General features: G+C 44.7%; 1 protein-coding gene across 4 annotated transcripts; it reads left to right on the top strand.

The window, feature by feature from the left end:
• Positions 1-647: 647 nt before the first annotated feature.
• On the top strand, positions 648-15,919 carry med25 (mediator complex subunit 25). Of its 4 annotated transcripts, none has more exons than XM_024433677.2 (20): positions 648-826; positions 1,676-1,803; positions 1,895-1,940; positions 2,052-2,176; positions 2,271-2,369; positions 4,227-4,347; positions 4,478-4,634; positions 4,725-4,852; positions 4,989-5,037; positions 5,326-5,600; positions 5,724-5,822; positions 6,839-6,924; positions 7,091-7,148; positions 7,261-7,368; positions 7,752-7,925; positions 11,868-11,981; positions 12,169-12,240; positions 14,344-14,514; positions 14,732-14,852; positions 15,383-15,919. In XM_024433677.2, the coding sequence occupies exons 2-20, from the start codon at positions 1,679-1,681 to the stop codon at positions 15,487-15,489; spliced, it is 2,235 nt and encodes a 744-aa protein (XP_024289445.2). In that variant the 5' UTR covers positions 648-826; positions 1,676-1,678; the 3' UTR covers positions 15,490-15,919. The 4 variants fall into 4 exon arrangements, with proteins under 4 accessions (XP_024289445.2, XP_024289444.2, XP_024289443.2 ...); XM_024433676.2 differs by having other exon boundaries at positions 4,962-5,037; positions 6,842-6,924; XM_024433675.2 differs by having other exon boundaries at positions 4,962-5,037.
• Positions 15,920-22,757: the final 6,838 nt, after the last annotated feature.

The raw sequence follows: 22,757 nt of genomic DNA, 5'->3' as shown, positions 1-22,757 counted from the left end.
GTGCTGACTGGCTCACAGTGCCACAGGGGAATAGATTATATTGAAGGACGAGAGAAACACAGCGCCCGTTGCGTTCCGTTCACAGGTTTCGCTCGTGGCACATTGTGTTGATTTGACAACAGGTTAGCTCGCTGAAGGCCGCCCCAGTAATTATGTGCTTATTTCAGCACAGAGGATAGGAGGTGATCGAGACATGTCCTGGTTATAAAAAGGTTACGTTGGCAAGGGGTTAGGCAGAACCTGTAGGCCCATTTCACAACCTATGTAAACGTACAGGACGTATAGGTTTATGCTTGATGTAGTGGATACATGGACAAGGGGGGCTATAATCACTGATGTATCACTTCCTTGCCTGTTGTCTCTCAAATCATGCAGCTCACTGCATTCAAGGCCTAGTCATTTTCAAAAGACTGGCACACTGTGCTGACATCTGGTGTAACAAGGCGGTATGGCATATATGGAAAATAAATAATATCTCATATATATTATATGTCTCTATAATTTACTGTAAATGTCATAAATTTGGTATAAATGATAGGACTGTCACTGACTGTCAGTTACCGCTTAGGTTCCTCATGGCAGCCATAGAGAGGTCAATCAGTTCTTGATCAGTTGTTCGGTTGTTGATTGAGCATCCCTTATGGTCCATTTTCAAGCTCAACCAGGCCTGAGATGTCGATAACAGAACGTTTGACTAGTGGTTTGTTTTCGGCACGGCCTACTTTGTGTGTCAAAATGACAATGGTTTCGTTTTATTAAGTGTATAATTTAAGTATTTGGCCTCGTCTAAAACCCAATTATTTGGCTGACGGCTAAATACCGCCAGGTGAGTAGCCCTCTAGCTAGCTGAACGCAATTAATGAAATCCTTTGGCTAGCATTGGCTTATGACCACCTCGCTAATGCTATAATATCTACATGCCCACGATTAATGGAATTTCTACTTCGCTTACTAAAGCTTTTATATTAGTCTATTAAAATGTTTGACATGTTAACCACATTACTGTTAGCTGTATAACTTTATAGTGAATGTAAGAGTTGCTGGTCATTGATGTACAAAAGTTAGCGGGAGCTAAGCTAACGTTGGCTGACTGGGGGTGTGTGTTCATTACGCCGATTCTACCTTTTACTCCAAACGGAAAACGTTTTGCCACGAACAATAGTTTATATTAGGCGAATTCAGGTAGGACCCTTCCCGTTTTATTTTTTGCTCCCGTTTGGTTCTCAAACGGATTCCGTTGCAAGACGTAAAGAACACACACACTCACGTAATTAGGATGCTTTGACTGAGCATAATCAGTAGCCGTGTTTCATCAGTATACGTTTATTTATAGTTGTCCAGCTAAAAACGACAAAAGGTGTAGCTAATTATGCATTTTACGCCTGTCTAGTTCTAATCTTCTGCCTAAAGCACTATGCCTGATTTGGTTATTTTTCAATATGGACAACTGATTCTGGACTGATGGACAACTTTCCATCTGCTATTCCATGCATTTCGTTTTATCAAGATCGAGTGTTGATGTGAGGTATTGTTAAATAGTTAGCTATCATAACGTAAACCTAGGTAACATATCACAGTATGTTATGCATACCTGTCACAACCAGTAATCACAGGAGAGCAACTTTTATTATGGCCCAGTAACTGATTCAACTAGTCAACTTTTTTCTCCATCTAGATCATGGACCTGCCCATTAAACCTGGCGCCAATCAAGTGGCAGACGTGGTGTTCGTCATTGAAGGAACTGCAAACCTCGGCCCCTATTTTGAATCCCTCAGAAAACATTACATACTACCTGCAATCGAGTAAGTGGACTTCAAATATACTTTTGCTTCATTGGGTATGTACAATATCGCTCTGTGGAGTCCTGACTTGGTCCCTGTCCCATCATCACAGGTACTTCAATGGAGGCCCTCCAGCAGAGACAGACTTTGGAGGAGATGTGAGTCTTAATTCAACTTTGTTTTCTCCTTACGGTTATTACTATTTATTTAGTCTTTATTTAAGAAGGTATGAGAACAACAATGCCAATTCTCTTCTCCTCTACTCTCAGTATGGAGGCACACAGTATGGTCTTGTTGTGTTCAACACAGTGGACTGTGCTCCTGAATCCTACGTCCAGTGTCACGCACCAACCAGCTCGGCCTTTGAGTTTGTCTCGTGGATTGACAGCATCCAGTAAGATTTGTTTTTGTAATGCCATTTAGAAGGACATGTTAAGATTCTTTAGTATTAATCTTCCTTGATCAATGTGTAACTTTGTCTCTGTCAGGTTCATGGGAGGAGGAGCAGAGAGCTGTAGTCTCATCGCAGAGGGTCTGTCTGTGGCCTTGCAGCTCTTTGATGACTTCAAAAAGATGAGGGAGCAAATGTGAGTTCTTCTTTTATTACTAAACTCAGCAAAAAAAAGAAACGTCCTCTCACTGTCAACTGCGTTTTATTTTTAGCGAACTTAACATGTTATGTTCATACAAATATTTACACAAGATTCAACCACTGCGACATAAAGGGAACAAGTTCCACAGACGTGACTAACAGAAATGGAATAACGTGTCCCTGAACAAAGGGGGGTCAAAATCAAAAGTAACAGTCAGTATCTGGTGTGGCCACCAGCTGCATTAAGTACTGCAGTGCATCTCTTCATGGACTGCACCAATTTGGCCAGTTCTTGCTGTGAGATGTTACCCCACTCTTCCAGCAATGCACCTGCAAGTTCCCTGACATTTCTGGGGGGAATGGCCCTAGCCCTCACCCTCTGATCCCAGGTCCTCTCTTTGCTGGCCATGGCAGAACACTGACATCCCTGTCTTGCAGGAAATCACACACAGAATGAGAAGTATGGCTGGTGGCATTGTCATGCTGGATGGTCATGTCAGGATGAGCCTGTAGGAAGGGTACCACATGAGGGAGGAGGATGTCTTCCCTGTAACGAACAGCGTTGAGATTGCCTGCAATGACAACAAGCTCTGTTACATACTGTGACACACTGCCCCAGACCATGACGGACCCTCCCCCTCCAAATCGATCCCGCTCCAGAAAACAGGCCTCGATGTAACCCTTAACCTTCGAGAACAAACGCGAATCCGACCATCACCCCTGGTGAGACAAAACCGCAACTCGTCAGTGAAGAGTACTTTTTGCTAGTCCTGTCTGGTCCAGCGAAGGTGGGTTTGTGCCCATAGGCGACGTTGTTGCCGGTGATGTCTGGTGAGGAGGGATATAACCCCACCCACTTTGCCAAAGCACAGGAGATCTCCGCCACGGCACAACCCAAGGGGGGCGCCAACCCAGACAGGATGACCACAACAGTGAATCAACCCACTCAGGTGACGCACCCTTCCAGGGAGGGCATGAGAAAGCCCCAGTAGTTAGCCCTGCCTCAGTAAAGACTTAAAGGTTGAGCCAGTTTTGCGTCTACAACAGCCCCCTGCCTATAAGCCCTCAGTCCAGCCTCTCAGCCTATTGTGGGCAGTCTGAGCACTGATGGAGGGATTGTGCTTTCCTGGTGTAACTCGGGCAGTTGTTGCCATCCTGTACCTGTCCCGCAGGTGTGATGTTCGGATGTACCGATCCTGTGCAGGTGTTGTTACACGTGGTCTGCCACTGCGAGGACGATCAACTGGCCGTCCTGTCTCCCTGTAGCGCTCTCTTAGGCGTCTCACAGTACGGACATTGCAATTTATTCCCCTGGCCACATCTGCAGTCCTCATGCCTCCTTGCAGCATGCCTAAGGCACGTTCACGCAGATGAGCAGGGACCCTGGGCATCTTTCTTTTGGTGTTTTTCAGAGTCAGTAGAAAGGCCTCTTTAGTGTCCTAAGTTTTCATAACTGTGACCATAATTGCCTACTGTCTGTAAGCTGTTATTGAAATGTCTTAACGACAGTGAAAGTTAACATTATGTTTTCTAAAACAGGTGCATGTTCATGAATTGTTTAGGTCTAGGAGCACGAGGACAGATGAAGAGCCTCGGTCCGATGCCATTAAAATGTCATTTACCACCTTCACAACCAGTGCCTAAAACCAGACTCATTTCAATTGGTTCATTGAACAAGCATGGGAAACAGTGTTTAACCCCTTTACAATGAAGATCTGTGAAGTTATTTGGATTTTTACGAATGATCTTTGAAAGACAGGGTCCTGAAAAAGGGACGTTTCTTTTTTTGCTGAGTTTAGTAGACACACACACACACACACACTAGCATATGTCTCTTGTCTCTATTAATCAGAGGTCAGACACACAAAGTCTGTGTGCTGCTGTGTAACTCTCCGCCATACCTGCTCCCTGCCGTGGAGAGTGTCAGCTATACGGGCTGCACTGCAGACAATCTGGTCAAGATCATCAGAGATGTAAGTAACATAGCACCTCTATCAGATAGCCTGTATAGACTACCCGCTGGGGCATTTTGGGGAATGATGTGACTTCTGTACTTATTAATGGCTGCTGATACCCCATAATAACCTTGTGCCTCTTCCTCAGAGAGGGATTCATTTTTCTGTAGTGTCGCCACGGAAACTGCCAGCGTTACGGGCGCTGTTCGACAGGGCGTCACCAGTCGGGGGACAGGTCGACCCCCACCCAGACTACAGCCAAGACCCCTTCCACATGATCCTAGTTAGGGGTATCTCACTTCCTGGTGAGGAGCAGCACTCAAAATAATTGACAGAGAACAGATTGATTGAAGTCAGTATCGGCCCATCAAATTCTAAAATGTTTCTTTCTCCAGTGTCATCAGGGGGAGGATCGGGCCCTCTCAAACCAATTCTACCCCCTCAACCCCTGCCTGTCAGTCAGCCTCCTCTTGGTCCCGCCTCGCAGGCTCCTCCACCAATAAGCACGGCCCATCCATATCAGGTACTGAAGATATGTTTTAACTTGGTAGCTTTTACCAGCCCATCAACATTTAATTGACAGGCTCTTAGCTGACACAGTGATCTCTCTCCCTCTCTTGCTGCCCTGTCAGCCCCCACCTTCCCTTAACGCGGCCCAGGCAGCTGCACAGATGGCTGTAGAGGCAGCCAACAACCAGAAGAGTCGCTGTGAGTACCAATAGCCTGCATTCTTCTATCCTCTGTCACCAGTATGGTTGATCATCAGCCCAGGTTGATTGTTATTCTATTACAGGGGTGTTCACCTCTTACCCTACGAGGTCCGGAGCCTGCAGGTTTTCTGTTCTACCTGATAATTAAATGCACCGGGTCAAAATCAGTCCCAGATTAGAGGGTTAGAATGGGGGGGACAGTACGGAACTGGCTTTGAAGTCCAGAGTTGAATATGAGGGGTCTATTATGTCTGTTACCTTTTCTTTTTTGGCATCCCCCATCCAGTCCCAGGCATGGTCAATCCTGGTCCCCCATTCAGCGGTCAGTCAACTCTCCCATCTGTAGCAGGAGTGAAGTTGGCTCCCTCCAGTCAGCCCAGCCTATCCACAGTCACCATAGTTTCCACACCCATGTTGCCTCAGCAACAAGCCCCTCCCCCGCAGCAGCAACAAGTCCAGCCGCCGGGACAACCACAGCCCAATCAGCAGCAGCCGGTGCCCCCTCAGCAGCAGCAGCCCACAGCCAATCAGCAGACGCCCCCATCCTCACAGCCTGGCATGGTGAGGCCTGTCCATATGTTGCATCATCTTCCCACAATACTCCACATCAATATTCAACTTCTCTGCCTCCAGTCAAGTTGTCTTTCTCTCCATCTAACTCTTTCTCTCATTTTCTTCTGATAGCCTGGTGTGTCTGCAGCCCAGGCAAATCCGATTGGGGGGCAGCAGCAAGGCGTTGCCAATAAGATTGTAGCATGGAGTGGAGTACTGGAGTGGCAAGAGGTGAGGGAAACTAGAACTTGGTTTAAACATGCTGCTGAAGAGGTCTATACTTCTTCTATTTGTGTGTTCAAGTCATCCTCTGACCTTGTAAGGAAATGTTATAAGGTCTGCAACAAAGCTATGCTTGGAACTGATTGTATCAACTGTCATTGATTATGACGTGAATAATCATACTATACCTTTGTGATGGATTTCACCTCAGGTCAAAGTGATGGAGTTACTTGACATGGTTGAACCTGTTGTAGGGGACATGGATTTGAATGATCTAAAATACTAATCAACTCTGGAGCTGTTTGTGTTTCTAAGCCATTTGAAAACCTGACTTGGTCAATAATCACTAAGTATTGACTGATTTGCACTACTTCTTCTGTGATACCTGTTGACCATGAAACTCTATCACACAACAATGTGCAGCAAGCCTACACACTGTAACCAACACACAGTTAGACCACAACATCCCCAAACACATAGACAATAGACATAGTATTGCCATAGGTCACTAAAGTGCATCTGAAGGTACTTATCAATAGATGCAGCATTCAGGTTAGATTTGTATATCTTCCTTGTTCAGGTCAGGTTATTGCATATCTTAGTCTCCTCTAATCCACCAGAGTCCTCCCAAATGCTGTACAGTACACATATAAAGAACCCATACATCTGGTCTTTAATCCCAACACAATGCAGTAGTAATGGTCAACAGGGACTGCAGCAGAGCTGACCAATCTGGGATTGATTAACTATTGATCCACTATTGATCCCCTGAAGATGAACGCTGCTGCTTATTTTCCGTAGGATTGGCGCCATTCATCCTCTTCACAATGTTCCACTGGCAGCACTGTTTTGCATGTTGGGTAATTTCTAACATGGAGGTTTTTATTCAAACGGTGCCCCTGGGTGTAGGACCAAAGCCCCCTGGTCACTCTGTATGCTAACTTCCAAACCTCTTCTTCCATTTCTCCAAACATTCCTCTCCTCCCTCCCTACCTCCCCCACCCTCTCTCCATCCATCACTTCAGAAGCCCAAAGCCTCGTCTATGGATTCCAATACCAAACTCACTCGCTCCCTGCCCTGCCAGGTGCAAGTCAACCAAGGAGAGAACCTGTGAGTGTTTCACTGAAACTATCTTTGATATCATGCCAGTGTCAGCTGCACTGATTGGTCATTGTGTGTGTATTGCTATATGTATGGAGAGTTCTGATTGGTCATTGTGTGTATCGCTATATGTATGGAGAGTTCTGATTGGTTTGTTCCCTGTTCTTCATGACAGAAATGCCGACCAGTGGCCACAGAAGCTCATCATGCAATTGATCCCACAACAGTTACTGGTGAGAGAACCCTCTCTGTGTGTATGTAGGTGTGTGTGTGTGTGTGTGTTCAGAAATGACTCAATGACATTGAGAATACAGACATCTAAATAAAGTCTTTCTCCCTCCCCAGACAACACTCGGTCCCCTCTTCAGAAACTCTAGAATGGTTCAGTTTCTCTTCACCAACAAAGATGTGGAGTCACTAAAAGGTCTTTATCGTATCATGGCCACTGGATTTGTAAGTCCAGCTCTTCTGCTTCACATGCTCTATTTTTGCTGCCATTTGTCCCTATCCTTTTCTGTCTCAATATTTAATACAGTGGAGTCTCAACAATAGACATCAGCAGTTCCCTCCATTGTGCACTAGATGGACTAGGCAGATATAAATAGGCTGCAGTAACACTCTGAGAACACTAGAGGGGGCACCATGTTCATTTAGTAAAGGGCTACAGAGATTTTCAACGCTGTCGGGCGTCATAGAAAAACTGCATGCAGCCTGTGAGATTTACCCAGGTCCGATTGAATTCAGGTCAGGTTGACTGGTTTTGTGTCACTTGAACTATGACGAGGGCTGTGACAGACTGACAGACAGTTCTGACCTATGTCCCCCTCTGGCTGCAGGCGGGGTGCGTCCACTTCCCCCACAGCGCCCCCTGTGAGGTGCGGGTGCTCATGCTGCTCTACTCCTCCAAGAAGAGGATTTTCATGGGCCTCATCCCCAACGACCAGAGTGGCTTCGTCAACGGCATCCGACAGGTCATCACCAACCACAAACAGGTCCAGCAGCACCGCTCGGTGAGTCATACAGACATGGGTCATCAACAACCACAAACACTGCTCGGTGCGTCAGACAGACAGGTCCAGCAGCACCACTGTGAGTTAGGAGGGAATGAAGGGATTCAACCTGGAGAAAAGGGGGTAGTATACGCGCTAGTGACTGGAGCTATACTAGCCAGCACAGTGGAAGGGCTTCCCAAGAGCAGTCTTGGGCCAATGAGGTGGTCAATTTATTTTTGTACCTTTTTAACTAGGCAAGTCAGTTAAGAACAAATTCTTATTTTCAATGATGGCCTAGGAACAGTGGGTTAACTGCCTTGTTCATGGGCAGAACAACAGATTTTTCACCTTGTCAGCTCGGGGATTCGATCTTGCAACCTTTTGGTTACTAGTCCAACACTCTAACCACTAGGCTACCTGCGGAAAATGTTTTCCAGTTTGAGAGCACTGCCCCTTGTCATTTCTGGTTTGATCTCGATTACAGTCAACACAATTCTAACAACCGTTAGGATACCGTGTTTTCCTTCAGGTTAACATTTAGCGTGCAGATTTTGTGACAGAGAAACGGAATGCCTCAGTTACAAATACAACCTGCCTGTGGTCTACATGACTTTATATCCTCACAGCCTTTCTGCTCCCATTATAGTTGATGCCGCCTGTCTACTCATGCTGCAAATTTAAGTGAAAAACATGTTAGACCGTGTTTATTTAGAGAAGACTGAGACCTTGTGTCCCATTACATATTCAAAGCTGCATTGCTAATGGAGAATTGCTATGGCAATCTCAACACAATTAAAATTTCAATTATTTGATCATTGTTTGGGGTATTTTTTTTCCAGACGTGGCTCTGGAATAGTGTTACTGGTGATTTAGATATGATTTTATAACCGTGAAAGACCCAAATTGAATATTTTCCCTGAACCATACAGATGACTTGATGTTAAAGGTCCAATGCAGCTGTTTTTCTCTCAATATCAAATCATTTCTGGGTAACAATTAGTACCTTACTGTGATTGTATTCAATTATAATTATGGATGGGGTTAGAAATAATTTCACTATTCGAATAGTATCATGAATATTTGTCAGATATCTGGATATTCAAATACATGTGGTTTTTAAACTTTAACCTGAGCACTGCTGCCTGAAGGAGAGAGGCTGGTGCACTATGCTGCAGAGGGGGCAGTGTATGTGAGATGGGACTGGAGGGAGGGCGAAAGAGGCGGTTATAGTTAGCTAGGCTAACAACAACCTACTTGTTGGATGCTCGTTGTAGCCTACCCTTCTCATTTCGCTAACTTTTAATTACATAATTTTATTCCATCTCACATGTATTAGTAAAACTCACTCCACTTTCTACACATTGAGACTCTTCACAGCTTTGATTGGCCAACATAAATAACAAGCTACACAAGAAGGATACCTCTTTTTTTTTTTCTGGGGAGCATGTCATAACTACATTGTAAAGTTTGTTTTATTAAAAACTATACAGAAAATGTTTTATTAATTATTTGAAATGTCACATTTCATTTGTAAAAGGCTTTTTCAGTGTTAAAATTGGCCTATATTGTTTTTTGTTGATCAAATTAATACTCAAGTATTTGAATACATGCACATCCCTAGTTAAAATGGTCAAAAAATAGCTTCTTAGCAAAGAGCATTTTCTTAAGCTGTCTGAGTGGAGAGGGGAAAACTTAACTAGCTCTTATTGGCAGAGAGGTTTGGAACTCTCTTATTGGTCTATTATCTAATTTACTGCCTGGTGATGTCACCAGGTAGGCCAAAATGCCAACCCATTTCAGAATGTCTTTTAAAACAGCTCTGACACTAAAAGAGCATTATTATTTTCATAGTACTATTCCAACCTCAGTGTGTAAAAACAGTAAAATCACATTTTGACTGCACTGGGCCTTTAATGTGTGCTCTGGGTGTTTTTAGGCAGGCTGCTGAGTTAAATAGGAAGTCCACAGGGAAGAGAGAGGAGAAAATAGAGGAGAGGAGAGACAGCTTTTATCCTGATCCTAGATCAGGGGTGTCAAACTAATTTACCCAGCGGGCAAAATTCTGTCTTCACTGAGGTCTGGAGGGCCGCACTTCAAATGGGTAATAATTCCTCTCTGTCAAAATGTGCAAAAATATTCCTCCATCACTTTTGGAATTTTCAATGCTCCCTGACTGTTAGCTTTCGATGACTGTTAGCACACTGGACAGAGTGAAGAGACTATAAATGTAGATCAATTATAATTTCTACACAGTTTTGATTTGGTTTTAGTCATTGCAATGTTAATTGAGATTGGTTTTTGCCAGGAAAAAATAGCTAAAAAAAACTGCAGGCAGGATTGAATCGTCTTGTGGCCTTGAGTTTGACACATGTCGTAGATGGTGGTGGTGTCTCATCCAGTGCCACGATTAGACAGGTTAGGATAGGCAGGAATACCATTGTAAGTACAGTGGGGCAAAAAAGTATTTAGTCAGCCACCAATTGTGCAAGTTCTCCCACTTAAAAAGATGAGAGAGGCCTGTAATTTTCATCATAGGTACACTTCAACTATGACAGACAAAATGAGAAAATCACATTGTAGGATTTTTAATGAATTTATTTGCAAATTATGGTGGAAAATAAGTATTTGGTCACCTACAAACAAGAAAGATTACTGGCTCTCACAGACCTGTAACTTCTTCTTTAAGAGGCTCCTCTGTCCTCCACTCGTTACCTGTATTAATGGCACCTGTTTGAACTTCTTATCAGTATAAAAGACACCTGTCCACAACCTTAAACAGTCACACTCCAAACTCCACTATGGCCAAGACCAAAGAGCTGTCAAAGGACACCAGAAACTAAATTGGAGACCTGCACCAGGCTGGGAAGACTGAATCTGCAATAGGTAAGCAGCTTGGTTTGAAGAAATCAACTGTGGGAGCAATTATTAGGAAATGGAAGACATACAAGACCACTGATAATCTCCCTCGATCTGGGGCTTCACGCAAGATCTTGGGGTCAAAATGATCACAAGAACGGTGAGCAAAAATCCCAGAACCACACAGGGGGGACCTAGTGAATGACCTGCAGAGAGCTGGGACCAAATAACAAAGCCTACCATCAGTAACACACTACGCCGCCAGGGACTCAAATCCTGCAGTGCCAAACGTGGTAAGCCAGTACATGTCCAGGCCCGTCTGAAGTTTGCTAGAGAGCATTTGGATGATCCAGAAGAAGATTGGGAAATGTCATATGGTCAGATGAAACCAAAATAGAACTTTTTTAAAAAAACTGTCGTGTTTGGAGGACAAAGAATGCTGAGTTGCATCCAAAGAACACCATACCTACTGTGAAGCATGGGGGTGGAAACATCATGCTTTGGGGCTGTTTTTCTGCAAAGGGGCCAGGACGACTGATCTGTGTAAAGGAAAGAATGAATGGGGCCATGTATTGTGAGATTTTGAGTGAAAACCTCCTTCCATCAGCAAGGGCATTGAAGATGAAACGTGGCTGGGTCTTTCAGCATGACAATGATCCCAAACACACCGCCCCGGCAACGAAGGAGTGGCTTCGTAAAGAAGCATTAAGGTCCTGGAGTGGCCTAGCCAGTCTCCAGATCTCAACCCCATAGAAAATCTTTGGAGGGAGTTGAAAGTCCATGTTGCCCAGCAACAGCCCCAAAACATCACTGGTCTAGAGGAGATCTGCATGGAGGACTGGGCCAAAATACCAGCAACAGTGTGTGAAAACCTTGTGAAGACTTACAGAAAACGTTTGACCTCTGTCATTGCCAACAAAGGGTATATAACAAAGTATTGAGAAACTTTTGTTATTGACCAAATACTTATTTTCCACCATAATTTGCAAATAAATTAATTAAAAATCCTACAATGTGATTTTCTGGATTTTTTTTCTCTCATTTCGTCTCATTTCGTCTGTCACCTTACACTAGAAAAGTAACCTTGTTGGTTCTCTTCTCCAGATAGGTTCAGGAGGGCCGATGCCAGGGCCTCCTGGCCAGGTTCAACCCAATCAGAACTTCCTCAACCGGCCGCAGGGGCCCATCCCTGTCTCCCATGGCAACGTGCAGCAGCAGGTACTGTGATTAATCCTGTGGTGTCTCAGCTTGTGCACTCCTCGTTTCCTCCCTCTCCCCTCACACACTCCTCCTGTCTGCATCTCCTGTTTCTATTGTCCCGCAATGACTGCATGTCCCGCAATGACTTTCATCTCCTCCCCTTCTGCACCTTCTCTTCCTCCCCTTCTCTCTCTCCTCTGTTCAGTCTGTGGTGGTGGGCATGCCCTCTGTTAGTCAGGTCACTCTGATGGAGGAACAGCAGAGACAGGCCAACCTGGTGAGACTCACACACATATACACAAAAACTCTCACCCAAAATACATGTTAAAAAAATGCACTGAACTTTACCAGGCACAAACTCTCCCTGTGCTCGTTTTGGCAACTGCCTGGTTGGTGAGCAGCTCCTCTCCACTCTGCATGTGTTAGCTACTCTCTCACACTGTCTCAATGGGTGCTCACTGCTACCAATATAGCCTGCCCAGCATGTTCTGGGTTCAGCGAGTTACATTGTTACATTCAGCCTGTCTCTTTTTAAAGTGAACCAGGTACACCGTTCCAATGAATCATATGTACAGTGCCTTCAGAAAGTATTCATAGCCTTTGACTTATTTCACATTGTGTTGTTACAGCCTGAATTCAAAATGGATTAAATATTTTTTTTCTCACCCATCTACACACATACCCCATAAGGACAAAGTGAAAATGTGTTTAAAAATGCAAATTTATTGAAAATGAAGTACAGAAATATCTCTCACCTTAGTATTCACACCCCTGGTTAATACTTTGTAGAAGCACCTTTGGCAATGATTATAGCTGAGACTGTCTGGGTAAGTTTCTGGATTGTACTATATTTGCCCATTATTCTTCTTAAAGTTCTTCAAGCTCTGTCAAGTTCATTGTTGATCATTGCTAGACAGTCATTTTCAAGTCTTGCCATAGATTTTCAAGCCAATTTAAGTAAAATCTGTAACTAGGCCACTCAGGAACATTCATTGTTGTCTTGGTAAGCAACTCCAGTGTAGATTTGCCCTTATGTTTTAGGTTATTGTCCTGCTGAAAGATGAATTCCTCGCCCAGTATCTGTTGGAAAGAAGACAACCAGGTTTTCTTTTATGATTTTGACTGTGCTTATAGCTGTATTCCATTTATTTTTATCCCAATAAACTCCATATTCCTTGCCGATGACAAGCATACACATAACATGATGCAGCCACCACCATGCTTTAAAATATGAAGAGTGGTACTCAGTCGTGTTGTGTTGTGTTGTATTTGTATTTGCCCCACTTTGTTTCCAGGACAAAAAGTTCATTTTTGTCACATTTTAAGTGACTTGTTGCAAACAGGATGCATGTTTTGGAATATATTCTGTTGGACATAAGACTGAAAAAACACCAGCAAATCAGCTCCAAGTGTTTTTAATTTTTGAAATCTCCAAACTATTCCAATGTATAATAGAGAGATATGTGATTGTGTATAAATGTAAGCAAGGTTTAAAATTATTATATTTGAGTCAAATACTATATCTGTTCGGGCTTCTTGCGGTCAATTTGAAGTCTACAAATGATTTGTTATTATGTTCTGGCCCCCTGACTGTCTGCTGAAGAAAAAATCGTTCCGCGGCTGAATCTAGTTTGATCCCTGCTGTACAGGTTTCCGTTCTCCTATCACTACCATTCAACTTTGTAACTGTTTTAAAGTCACCATTGGCCTCATTGTGAAATCCCTTTGCAGTTTCCTTCCTCTCCGGCAACTGAGTTAGGAAGGACGCCTGTATCTTCGTAGTGACTGGGTGTATTGATACACCTTCCAAAGCCTATTTAATAACTTCACCATGCTCAAATGGATATTCAGCGTCTGCTTTAAAAAATTAAAAAAATGTTTTTACACATCTACTAATCGGTGCCTTTCTTTGTGAGGCATTGAACAACCTCCTTGGTCTTTGTGGTTGAATCTGTGCTTGAAATTCACTCCTCGATTGAGGGACCTTACAGATGGTTGTACTGTGTGGGGTACAGAGATGGTCTAGTAATTCATAAATCATGTTAAACACTATTATTGCACACAGTGAGTCCATGCAACTTATTATGTGATTTGTTAAGCCAAGTTTTACTCCTGAACTTATTTAGGCTTGCCATAACAAAGGGGTTGAATACTTATTGATTCAAGACTTTATTTATTTTCTAAAAAATCTATAGAAACAAAATTCAATTTTATGTGTAGATCAGTGACACAAAATCTAAATTCAGGCTGTAACACAACAAAATATGGGGAAGGGTGTGAATACTTTTTGAAGGCACTGTATTTAAAGTCTCACTCTACTTAGTCCTCTTATCTCTCCAACTTTCTTCTAAACCTCTTTGACTCTCTGCTTCCCATCCAGATGACGATGAGAGCATCCGGCGCACCTAATCAGCAGCCACCTGTCACCGGTGCTCCGCCCAACCAGGTCGCTCAGGGTGGACAGGCCCCGCCCCAGGGTGCCATGCTCCGCCTTCCAAACCCAGGAGCCAATCCGCAGCTGCGCAGTCTCCTCCTCAGCCAACAGCAGCCAGTAAGAACACAACAGTTAACTCTACCAGCCTTGACCGTCATTCATGAAATACATTTGTTGTTATAGTGCATCGTCTTGTAGCCAGGGCTAGATCACCACTGCACACTCTAGAAAGGCTTCTAAATATGTAATACTTGTCTCTATTGGTTAATGATAATGAAGGTCCTACCTACTGTATGATTGATGGTAACCTAGGTGTTGTGTTCCTGTCTCTCAGCAGGGTGGTGTTGGTCACATGCAGGGCATGATGCCTCACCAGGGGCTGGGAGGGCAGCTGGTCCACCCTACTCCAGGAGCGGGCCCCCAAATGCAGGCCCAGTGGAGACAGCCCCTGGCAGGTTAGCTATAGCCATGGACCCTTTTACTCACATCACACACTGTAAAGACAGTTTGGAGCTAGACATCAGTGCAAGGATTGGCTTTAGAATGCAATCTGTCATTAGGAAGCAATTGTTTCCTAATGATTGAGCTTTTGTGTGTAAACTGCTAAATTCAAAAGGGAGGGTGATTGAACATATCTCTCCCATCCGTGCCTATGGTTATCAGACTGAGACTGGGCTATATGGCGTTGACACCAGCAGCAGGATGAATTGAGGATGTCAGATTAGATTAGAGTGATGCCTTCTCATAGAGTATGTGCATGGTGCCTTTCACTTTGCTGCAACCTGATAGCTGAACAGTTTAGACTCGCACTTCACATTCTTGGTTTTTGCTCAAGTCTGCTCGATAATGCTGTTTACTTCATGCGTCGCTGACTCTACCTGTAACTCAAAAGTAGTTAGTATGTAGTTTATTACCACTGTTTATGATGATGTAATCAATGTACCTGTTGCTGTCCCAGGTTAACTCTCTCCTCTCTCTCTCTCAGGTCAGATGATGATGGCTGCTGGTCAGAGGGGCCCTGGAGCCCAGCCCCCCGGGATGCCCCAGGTGTCTTCCGTCATGGAGGATGAGATTCTCATGGACCTTATTTGAGTTTGGACCCACAAAGACTACATCCCCCAGCAACCAGCATTTTCAGTTTCATCATGGGGGCAGACTGGGAGATGTAGTTTTCCTAGTTTCTACTCTGGCTTTTTTTTCTTTTCTTTTTCTTATTTTATATCAAAAGTTTGTACTGTAGAGTTATTGGAGGTGATGAGGGGAGGACATGCAAGCACCCACTCTCATGCATATGCATATGCACACACACAAACACACACCCTATCACACACCTAATGAAGCCAACGCAATGGGAGGACAGTGTTCATTACACTGTTGTGTGCTTGTATGGAAACCTGTTTTGCATTAATTTAATTGTTTATATGAAATGTATTTTTTATTGAGATTTAACTTTTTCTGAAGTTGTGTTTTTGAGCTATATTACGTTGTTTTATTGAGATGAAATACATACATTTTTCAAGGAGCCAACCAATGTGTAGAGTCCTTTTTAAAAGTGAGTATACACATAGACCAGGGCTCTCCAACCCTGTTCCTGGAAAGCTACCGTCCTGTAGGTTTTCACTGCAGTCCTGTTCCTGGAGAGCTACTGTCCTGTAGGTTTTCACTACAGTCCTGTTTCTGGAGAGCTACTGTCCTGTAGGTTTTCACTGCAGTCCTGTTTCTGGAGAGCTACTGTCCTGTAGGTTTTCACTACAGTCCTGTTTCTGGAGAGCTACTGTCCTGTAGGTTTTCACTGCAGTCCTGTTTCTGGAGAGCTACTGTCCTGTAGGTTTTCACTACAGTCCTAATCTAGCGCACCTGATTCTAATAATTAGCTGGAGCAAAAACTTGCAAGACTGTAGCTCTCCAGGAACAGGGTTGGAGAGCCCTGACATAGATTGATCTGTGCCTGAATGCCTGTTATCCAACTCTTTCTGACAGTAGTCTGTCTGAATGTGTGTGTATTAACACTACAGCAGTGTGTGAGAATGACTAAAGTAGACACACCGATATATAGTTTAAAGTGTGTTTCTGCCAAATGGTGTCAGTGTTAATTCTAACTACTCCAATATGTTGTGGAACCATACCGAGGCCTCCTGTGCCAAGTAGTTATACCAGATGGCGTCGCTTGGCCATGTTTTCCCTGGCATAATGCACAATCAGGCTGACCGCATGCGCACATGGCAGTGTCCACATATGTGCCCAAAATGAGCTTCACACAGCTAAAAACAGACTAAATACACATTAGACACTCACATAACTCAACTCGTCCATTAAATATTGTTGCCAATAAATCCTGTAGCGTGTATTATACACAGACACCTGTACTAACTGCACACAGTCCAGTGAGCTGTATACACATGCTGCAAAACTAAACATTATGTACACTTGAACCTTATTACCCCACAGACCAACACATTGTTAGCCCTGTGCAGATGCACAGACGGGAAGTGATGTCAGTCCCTGTCACCAGGGAGACGGAGATGGTTGCTTAGATACCATGACACTGGGTTCTTGTTTCTAAGCTTTTTTTCTCCCCTCTCCCTCACGTACTCACACAGACGGAAAGACAGAGACACTGACTTGTCCCCCAGTGGCTGGCGTTCATCTCTCATCTGCCTCCCTCCTTCCATCACTGGTTGACCCTGTGAGCTGACATTCTCTTTCTCCCTTTCTCTTCTTAGTCTTTCTAATGGGCTGAGTTAATCTCTCCGTATTTCGACATCACTGCGTGTCCTTTAATGCCAGCCACACATCTCTGAAATGTTGCTTCTACCATATGAGCAGGGAAGTAGCAGAATAGTACGCATGAGACTAAAAGTAAAGTATGATTATTTTGTTGTGATATATATTGAGTTGATAGAGCAGATGTGACAGGCTATTTTTCCTATGTTATTGAATGGGATTGTTGATGCTGTTTTCTAGCTGTGGTCTGTCTGTCCTGGTTTTCAAGGGGACATTGGGCCATTGTGTGAGCCTGGGTGTTTATAGGGCCTGGAGATGGAGTTTATTGGCCTGGTGGCAGAAGTAGTGTTGGGCCTGATGGGGTTTATGGGCCTGGGGGCAGAGTTTGTTTTATGGCATGCTGGAGGAGTGTTATCAGGTCTAGTGGTGAGTGGATGTGTTTTTACAGCCTTCTGGTACAGCTACATTTAGCTTGGAGAGGGGATGATATCATGCCTTAAATTGGATTGGTCTTTACTTTTTAGGGCCTGGTGGTAGAGCTACACTGGGCCTAGTGGTGGAGGTCAATGCTGCCTAATGGATGTGGGGTGCCAGATGGTGGTGTTTGTGATGGAGGAGGTCTATCGACTCAGTAGTGGAGATGCAGGCTTGGTTAACTCTGTGTCAGAGTGCAGCTCCTCTTTCAGAGTGTAAAGCTAAGCTTCAGAGCATGGATGGATCCTAGCCTGGCTAGTCACAAGAGATGAATGTTGAATTTAGTATGTATCACAGAGGATAGGTTGTTGTCTACTGCTGGGGTCCATGCTGTTAACCCATCAGATAAAGATCAAAGGTCTCTCAAGGCCCCCAGATGATGCAGAAAGTTCAGCTCTGAGATTCTGAAGGGAAACGGGGTGCCTCCCGCACGGCTGGTGTGTCTGGCTCACTTCATACCCTACAGTCTCCTTGTTGCTGCGACCCAGCAGAGTGCTAAGGTGGCACAGCTCCCAACGCTAACCGCTAACGCAGTTAACGCTAACAGACACTTAACTCACATACACAGCAATATCCACACCACAGCAGCCATGAGATCTGAACATTGCAGAGGGAGCTGCAGCAGCCAAGCACATCTCAATGTGCTAACACAGCCCAAGACAGAGAGGAACAGGAACATCAACCCAGCGTAGCAGGACAGAGCTTTAACCAAAACGCAGAGCCGCAGATACTAGGTTGCAAGTGCTCTACCTCCATATGAACTGCATCCTTCCAGCGGCTCCCGTCTCTATTCATTTAACGGTCCCTGGTGTCCACTCAATCAGTCATTTATAGGCTGCCCTGACGGCCAGAACAGAACCCAGCGCCGGGGAGAGGGGGTCACTCCTGATCATACAGCCTGAGCAGACACTGCGGTACAGGGACACAAACGGGGAGGGAGAAAGAGAGTTGGATGGAGGAGTGGATGTGTGTGTGGCTCTTTTAAATGATGAGGGTGGAGAGATGAAGAGATTGGAGGTGAAAAGAGAGCGGTCTATATCAAGGGTGAGAGAGATTGAGAGGTTCAAAGTGGAGAAAGAACAGTCAATATCAAGAGGCAGTGATAGAGATCCAGGCAGACAGACAACAGCTCTGTGTGAGAGGGAGAGGAGGAGGGAGGGATGTGGTGTGTGTGAGTTAGAGAGAGGGAGGGATATCCACTGCACTGTTGTGTGACTGGAAATTTAATAGAGAAAGGGATGGAGGGAGGCATGCAGGGGAGGGGAGGAGGAAGAGGAGGGGAGAGCAATGCAATGCAAAAGCGCTGCACATTGGTATGGAATTCCAGGGGACTTCTATAGGCTGTGAACAATGACACACTGTTACTGCATAGAGAGATGGTAGGGGACAGGAAGGAGAGGAAGAGGGAGAAAAAAAGCTAATCGTCTAGATATGTCAGTGGAGTGAGTGCTCTATTGTGTACTGCAGCGAGTGGGACTGGTGGGGTAAACGGAAGAGAGACGGTGGGGGGTAAGGGGTTGGGGGGGCAGCTTAGGCCATGTACATAATGGGGGCATTGAGTGGGCACCATTCCAAACACAGACCTTAGAGGGAGCCCCAATCACATGTAATGTTCTGACTTTCATGAAATGGTCTGTTACTCACATGGAATGACAAGGAAGGTATAGGGATAGGACATGACAATGACGGTGAAGCGTGTGAAGAGTGTGTGTGTGTGTTTGTCAGAGAGAGAGAGAGAAGAGTGGCTGTGAAAAAGACTGATTCACCATGTCTGAATATAGAACATTATCAATTCACCACTAATCGCCCATCTGATTATCCCCTGCCCCCTTCTCTCCTCTCTCTCTCTCTCTATTGCACAGACAGTCTCTCATTGCAATGACCTCTCCTTCCTCTCTCAGTCCCCCAATTGCTGTCTCCCACTGACACGCCCCCTCCCATCCCTGAGTATCACAATATTGATCTCATATTTAAGAGAAATCATACTAAATAGAGAGAACACAGACCCGTTATGAAAGATTCATAGCAATGAATGTGTGTGCTGGGGGTGGGGCTCTAGGTACTGTATGTGCTTGATCGTTGCCAAGGGAACTTGTCAGAGCCAAACAGCAGAGAACGTTCCCTAATAAAAGCACACGTGCATCTCTACCTCCCCCCCTCACACACACACTCTATCTGTGTCTCTCACACACACTTGTTCTCTCTCTCCCAATCTCTCTATCCCCTCCTCTCTCTACCTCTCTCTCACACACATACACCCAAATACTATTTTTCTCTCTATCCCCCTCACTTCTCTCTCTCTCTCTCACACACACACTCATATGCTCTCTTTCTATATATCTCTCCTCTCTCTCTCTCAACTTCAAACCCTTAGTATAACCTGTAGAGTAACAACTAAAAACAAACAGATGCACATTTATCTTCATCAGCTTTCTGTCAGGATTATATGTATTTCACTGGAGGCTGCTGAGGGTAGGACGGCTCATAATAATGTCTGGAATGGATTCAATGGAGTGGTATCAACCACATGGAAACCATGTGTTTGATACCATTCCATTGACTCCATTCCAGCCATTACTATAAGCCTTCCTCCCCTTAGCAGCCTCCACTGTTCACAACAGCAGACGCTTTTCAATCTAAATCAAAGTAAATTGTATTTGTCACATGCGCACAATACAACAGGTGTAGTAGACCTTACAGTGAATTGAATACAATTGAGGTAATATGTTGGGGGGAGCCATTTGATTAGCTGTTCAGGAGTCTTATGGCTTGGGGGTGGAAGCTATTTAGGAGCCTCTTGGGCCTAGACTTGGCGCTCTGGTACCACTTGCCATGCGGTAGCAGAGAGAACAGTCTATGACTAGGGTGGCTGGAGTCTTTGACAATTTTTAGGGTCTTCCTCTGACACCGCCTGGTATATCAAATTTCAAATGTAGTTATTTAGCCATTCGTACATCAGCTGATATCTCAAAGTACTGTACAGAAACCCAGCCTAAAACCCCAAACAGCTAGCAATGCAGGTGTAGAAGCACGGTATAGAGGTCCTGGATGGCAGGAAGCTTGGCCCCGGTGATGTACTGGGCCATACACACTACCCACTGTAGTGCCTTGCGGTCGGAGGGCAAGCAGTTGCCATACCAGGCAGTGATGCAACCCATCAGGTTGCTCTCGATGGTGCAGTTGTAAAACCTTTTGAGGATCGGAGGACCCATGCCAAATCTTTTCAGTCTCCTGAGGGGGATAGGTTTTGTTGTGCCCTCTTCGCGACTGTCTTGGTGTGCTTGGACCATGTTAGTTTGTTGGTGATGTGGACACCAAGGAACTTGAAGCTCTCAACCTGCTCCACTACAGCCCCTTTGATGAGAATGGGGACCCTTTTTTCTGTAGTCAACAATCATCTCCTTTGTCTTGATCACATTGAGGGAGAGGTTGTTGTCCTTGCACCACACAGTCAGGTCTCTGACCTCCTCCCTTTAGGCTGTCTCATCGTTGTCGGTGATAGGCCTACCACTGTTGTGTCATCAGCAAACTCAATGATGGTGTTGGAGTCGTGCCTGGCCGTGCAGTCATGAGTGAACAGGGAGTACAGGAGGGGACTGAACACGGACCCCTGAGCGGCTCCCGTGTTGAGGATCTGCATGGCGGATGTGTTGTTACCTACCCTTACCACCTGCGGGTGGCCCGTCAGGAAGTCCAATATCCAGTTGCAGAGGGAGGTGTTTAGTTCCAGGGACCTTAGCTTAGTGATGAGCTTTGAGGGCACTATAGTGTTGAACGCTGAGCTGTAGTCAATGAATAGCATTCTCACATAGGTGTTCCTTTTGTCCAGGTGGGAAAGGGCAGTGTGGAGCACAATAGTGATTGCATCATCTGTGGATCTGTTGGTGCGGTATGCAAATTGGAGTGGGTCTAGGGTTTCTGGGATAATGGTGTTGAGCCATGTCCAGCCTTTCAAAGCATTTCATGGCTACGTGAGTGCTACAGGTCGGTAGTCATTTAGGCAGGTTACCTTAGTGTTCTTGGGCACAAGGACTATGGTGGTCTGCTTGAAACATGTAGGTATTACAGACTCAGACAGGGAGAGGTTGAAAATGTCAGTGAAGACACTTGCCAGTTGGTCAGCTCATGCTCGGAGTACACGTACTGGTAATCCATCTGGCCTTGTGAGTAAGACCTTTAAACAGGTCAACATTCACATCAGCTGTGGAGAGCATAATCACACAGTCCTCCGGACAGCTGATGCTCTCGTGCATGTTTCAGTGTTACTTGCCTGGAAGCAAGCATAGAAGTTATTTAGCTTGTCTGGTAGGCTCTGTCACTGGACAGCTCTTGGCTGTGCTTTCCTTTGTAGTCTGTAATAGTTTGCAGGCCCTGCCACATCAGAGCCGGAAGCAGTGAGAATATGTGTCTTGCATGATCTGCTATTTGTGACATGTGACAAATGTGTGTTCACCTTCACACACCTGCACCACAAAGCTTGGATAATATGGCCACCTTTTCAAAAACTCAATTTGTTGCGTCTTGGAGTGTGTGACTTTCATTTGCGCAACAACTTTGGGATTAATTTAATTATATTGATTGATATTGTTGCCCCAACTTTGAGAAAGTAAACTATTCAGCACAATAACAAACGTGTTTAGGACGCTGCTGGTGTATGAATCTATATAGCAATAGTCATTGCGTCCTCGTTACATCGCAATGAGAGGAGTGGGATGTGCACTTCCAAAGCGCAATAGCGACAATAGTAAACACCTACGCGTCGGATACAGGGAATGTCAAGGTGCATCTACACAAGAGGGGTGCAGTACTTAATTGTATAACATAATATGAAAGACTAGCCTACATATTGAATAAAGTTATGTAAATTATTAATCGTCCTGCCTGTCCTGACTCTGAGACATGGGAATATAATCCTATTCAACCAGACTGGTCTCAATCAATGGGAAAAGGTGCATTTTTTGTTGTCGTTTGTTGTAAATTCTCATCCCTTCCAGCCGTGCGCGCGTGTTTATTAGTGGGCTACGCATGCCTGGAGAAACGGACATGTTTCTATTAGATGTCTATATTTATCCTCAACGATTCGTATTTACACGAAATAGTTTACCAGGCCTATGTTTCGTCATGATTTTTCCATCACCCACTTTCGGTGGTTGTATTTTTCC

This window comes from Oncorhynchus tshawytscha, linkage group LG09, assembly GCF_018296145.1.
Source record: "Oncorhynchus tshawytscha isolate Ot180627B linkage group LG09, Otsh_v2.0, whole genome shotgun sequence".
NCBI classification, from domain to species: domain Eukaryota; kingdom Metazoa; phylum Chordata; class Actinopteri; order Salmoniformes; family Salmonidae; genus Oncorhynchus; species Oncorhynchus tshawytscha.
The sequence above is the reverse complement of the archived record's forward strand: the minus strand, read 5'-3'. Positions and strand labels throughout refer to the sequence as shown.

Bases quoted from the DNA above. Each gene is read 5' to 3' on its own strand.
- med25 (XM_024433675.2), top strand. From the start codon at position 1,679: ATGGACCTGCCCATTAAACCTGGCGCCAATCAAGTGGCAGACGTGGTG. The intron at 4,635-4,724 runs GTGAGGAGCAGC...TTCTTTCTCCAG, and splicing joins TAGGGGTATCTCACTTCCTG to TGTCATCAGGGGGAGGATCG. The intron at 5,601-5,723 runs GTGAGGCCTGTC...TTCTTCTGATAG, and splicing joins CATCCTCACAGCCTGGCATG to CCTGGTGTGTCTGCAGCCCA.